The sequence below is a fragment of the Orycteropus afer genome, unplaced genomic scaffold (assembly GCF_000298275.1).
Source record: "Orycteropus afer afer isolate SDZICR_OR568_19922 unplaced genomic scaffold, OryAfe1.0 scaffold00041, whole genome shotgun sequence".
NCBI lineage: Eukaryota > Metazoa > Chordata > Mammalia > Tubulidentata > Orycteropodidae > Orycteropus > Orycteropus afer.
The window spans coordinates 8,384,841-8,387,698 of record NW_006921628.1 but is presented as its reverse complement, the minus strand read 5'-3'; the positions used below and the strand labels follow the sequence as shown (position 1 = coordinate 8,387,698).

Below are 2,858 nucleotides of genomic sequence, written 5' to 3'. Positions count from 1 at the left end.
CACGTGATTGAAGCATCATTCTAATTGGTTAATAATGACAGCTCTGACCAGAGCACATTAGAAGGTTTAAAAAGTAAATCAGCACAGAGTGTTAGCCTTATAGGTATATTGATATATGTAAGCTGGGCTAACGAAAAATGTTTTTATTGTTATAACTAACTGTAAGGATATTTTTATAAAAAATAACACATTCTATTGGAGCTCTGGTAGCACAGTGGCTAAGACACTGGACTGCTAATCAGAAGGCTGGCGATTCAAACCCACCAGCCACTCTTTGGAAGGAAGATGGGGCAATCTACTTCCGTAGTGATACTGCCCCTCAGGAACCCAAGGAGGGGTCGCTATGAGTTGGATCCGACTCGATGGCATAAAACAACAACAACACTGAAACATTCTACAAAAATTTTATAGACAGTCATTTTGGTGTCACCCGCTTTGACAGAGTCATCCAGTGTGGTCTGTACAACCCCCTCCCCACATCTACCTAGTGACTTCACTGCCTCAGGGGTTAGTTTGGGGTCAAGGTTTGAAGAGCAGCTTGGCAAAAATTTCAGGGAGTCCTATAATCTCAACCACTTCAGTGGATCTGGTTTGTTCATTCATTTGTTTGTTTGTTTTTAGGAATTTGAGGTTCTGTCACATTTTTCTCCCATTCTATTAGGGTCCATCTCTTGTGGCCCTGATCACGACAGTTGGTAGTAGTAGGTGGGCACAATCTAGCTCTTCTGATGTTGGATAGATGAGGCTATGGTTTGTGTACACTCTGTCTTATGGACTAGTTTCTTCTTTGAGTCTTTGGTTTCTTTCTCTTTTGCTCTGAATAGGTTGAGACCAACAGTTTTATGTTAGATGGCCACTCACAAGCTTTTAAGACCCTAGATACTACTCATCAAACTAGGATATGGAACATAACTTTATAAACTATACTATGCCAAATTACCAAGATATCCCACAAAACCACGGTCCTAAGCCTTCAAATCCAGATATCCAATCCTGCAAGGTGTCTTACTCATTTTTTAGTGCATATCACTATACCTGTAAGAAGCTCACTGGATCAACATCAAATGACAAAGAAAATATCAAAGCATTGATAAATATATAATCCTTGCTTAAAGACAGAAGCAATGACTGGAGCATGAGTAGCCTCCAAGACAAAGACACTATCAAAAATCTGAGAGCATCTACCTGGCAAAAAGATACCATCAATTATTCAAGAATACTTCCAAAATTAAAAAATAAATAAATAAAAAAGTGTGAGCATCTCTCAACTTTTCTGTTGTTGTGTTGTTGTTGTTACGTGCCGTCGAGTCGGCCCCAACTCATAGCGACCCCTCCTTGGGTTTCCGAGGCAGTATCACTACAGAAGTAGGATTGCCCAACCTTCCTTCTGAGCAACTTTTCTGTATGATTAAATTTTTTTGTGATAAAATGTAGAACAACAATAAAAAGAACAAGCAGAGAAGATGACATTATGCTACACTTGAAAACTTCTATTATAAAATGAATTAACTTACCAATAATAGATTTTTATCAGTGCCGAAGGCCACAGGAGAAACGAGGCTACAAAGGCCAGGATTGGAATGGCCAGGGTGCCGCCTGCGATCACAAACATGTTAACCACGTCAAGATCCATCCTACTCTTGAGGGCTGGCAAACACCTGCAGGGGCTGAAGAAAGTGATAGTATTGACATTCTGTCTGGAGAGGAAAGGGGAAGAAGCAGGGGGAAAAGAAAAGTGCAGAACCCAGAATGAGGATAAAGATGAGGAAACAAAAGCAAGCAAATGCTCAAAACCATGACAACTACATGTAGCGAGGGGTCTCTGAGTCCTTTAGTGAATCTTAGACTATTAGGGAAAAAAGCTCTAAAGGACAGTACTGGGACAATTAGGGAAATCTGAACAAGGACTGGATATCAGATAATATATTGTATCAGTGATACATTTCTTGAGTGTGATGATGAAATTGTGGTAATGTAGGAGAATGGCTTTGTCCTTAGGTGATGCCCAATAAAGTACAGGACTGAAGTATAAATGATACCTGCTACTCACTTTTAAAAGCTTCAAGGAGAAAAAATATTGTGTGTGTGTGTGTGTGTGCATGCACACATGCATGTTTACACATGTGCGTGTTGAAGGGGGAAAGGAAAGTTGAGAGATATAAAGCAAATACAGTGAAGTGTCAACCAGTCATAACTCCAATTGAAGAATATATAGGTAATTATTGTATTATTGGGAGCTCTGGTAGCACAGTGGCTAAGGCACTTGACTGCTAACCAGAAGGCTGGCGGTTCAAACCCACCAGCCACTCCTCGGAAGGAAGATGGGGCAATCTACTTCCGTAGTGATACTGCCTCAGAAACCCAAGGAGGGGTCGCTATGAGTCAGGTCCGACTCGATGGCACATAACAACAACAACAATTGTATTATTACAGAGCTCTGGTGGTATAGTGGTTAAAGCATTCAGCTGCTAACCAAAAAGTAGGCAGTTGGAACTCACCATCCACTCTGTAGGAGAAAAATGAGGCAGACTTCTTCCATAAAGGTTTACAGCCTTGGAAACCTTATGTGGCAGTTCTACTCTGTCCTATAGGGTTGCTATGAGTTGGAATAGACTTGGTGGCAGTGAGGTTTTCTTTGGTATTGTATTGTTCTTTCAACTTTTCTATAGTTTGCAATTTTAAAAAATAAAAATTAGGGAGGACATAGGACCCTAAACAAAGAAATAAATGACAAAATAATACGTATGTATATATGAATTCTTATGTACACACATAGAATAACTCTGGAAATATCAGTAGTTGCATCTATGGTCTCAGGGATAGAAAGGAGACTTGTGTTTCACTGGATACCCTTTTAA

The 2,858-nt window shown here is 40.0% G+C and overlaps 1 protein-coding gene across 1 annotated transcript in view; it reads right to left on the bottom strand.

The window, feature by feature from the left end:
* Positions 1-1,663, bottom strand: part of ABHD6 (abhydrolase domain containing 6, acylglycerol lipase) — a 52,498-nt gene extending 50,835 nt beyond the window's left edge. Inside the window, exon 1 of the mRNA XM_007937277.2 lies at positions 1,515-1,663. Coding sequence (XP_007935468.1) covers positions 1,515-1,633 — 119 coding nt within the window. The 5' untranslated portion in view covers positions 1,634-1,663. The remainder of the gene's footprint in view (positions 1-1,514) is intronic.
* Between the last annotated feature and the right edge of the window lie 1,195 nt (positions 1,664-2,858).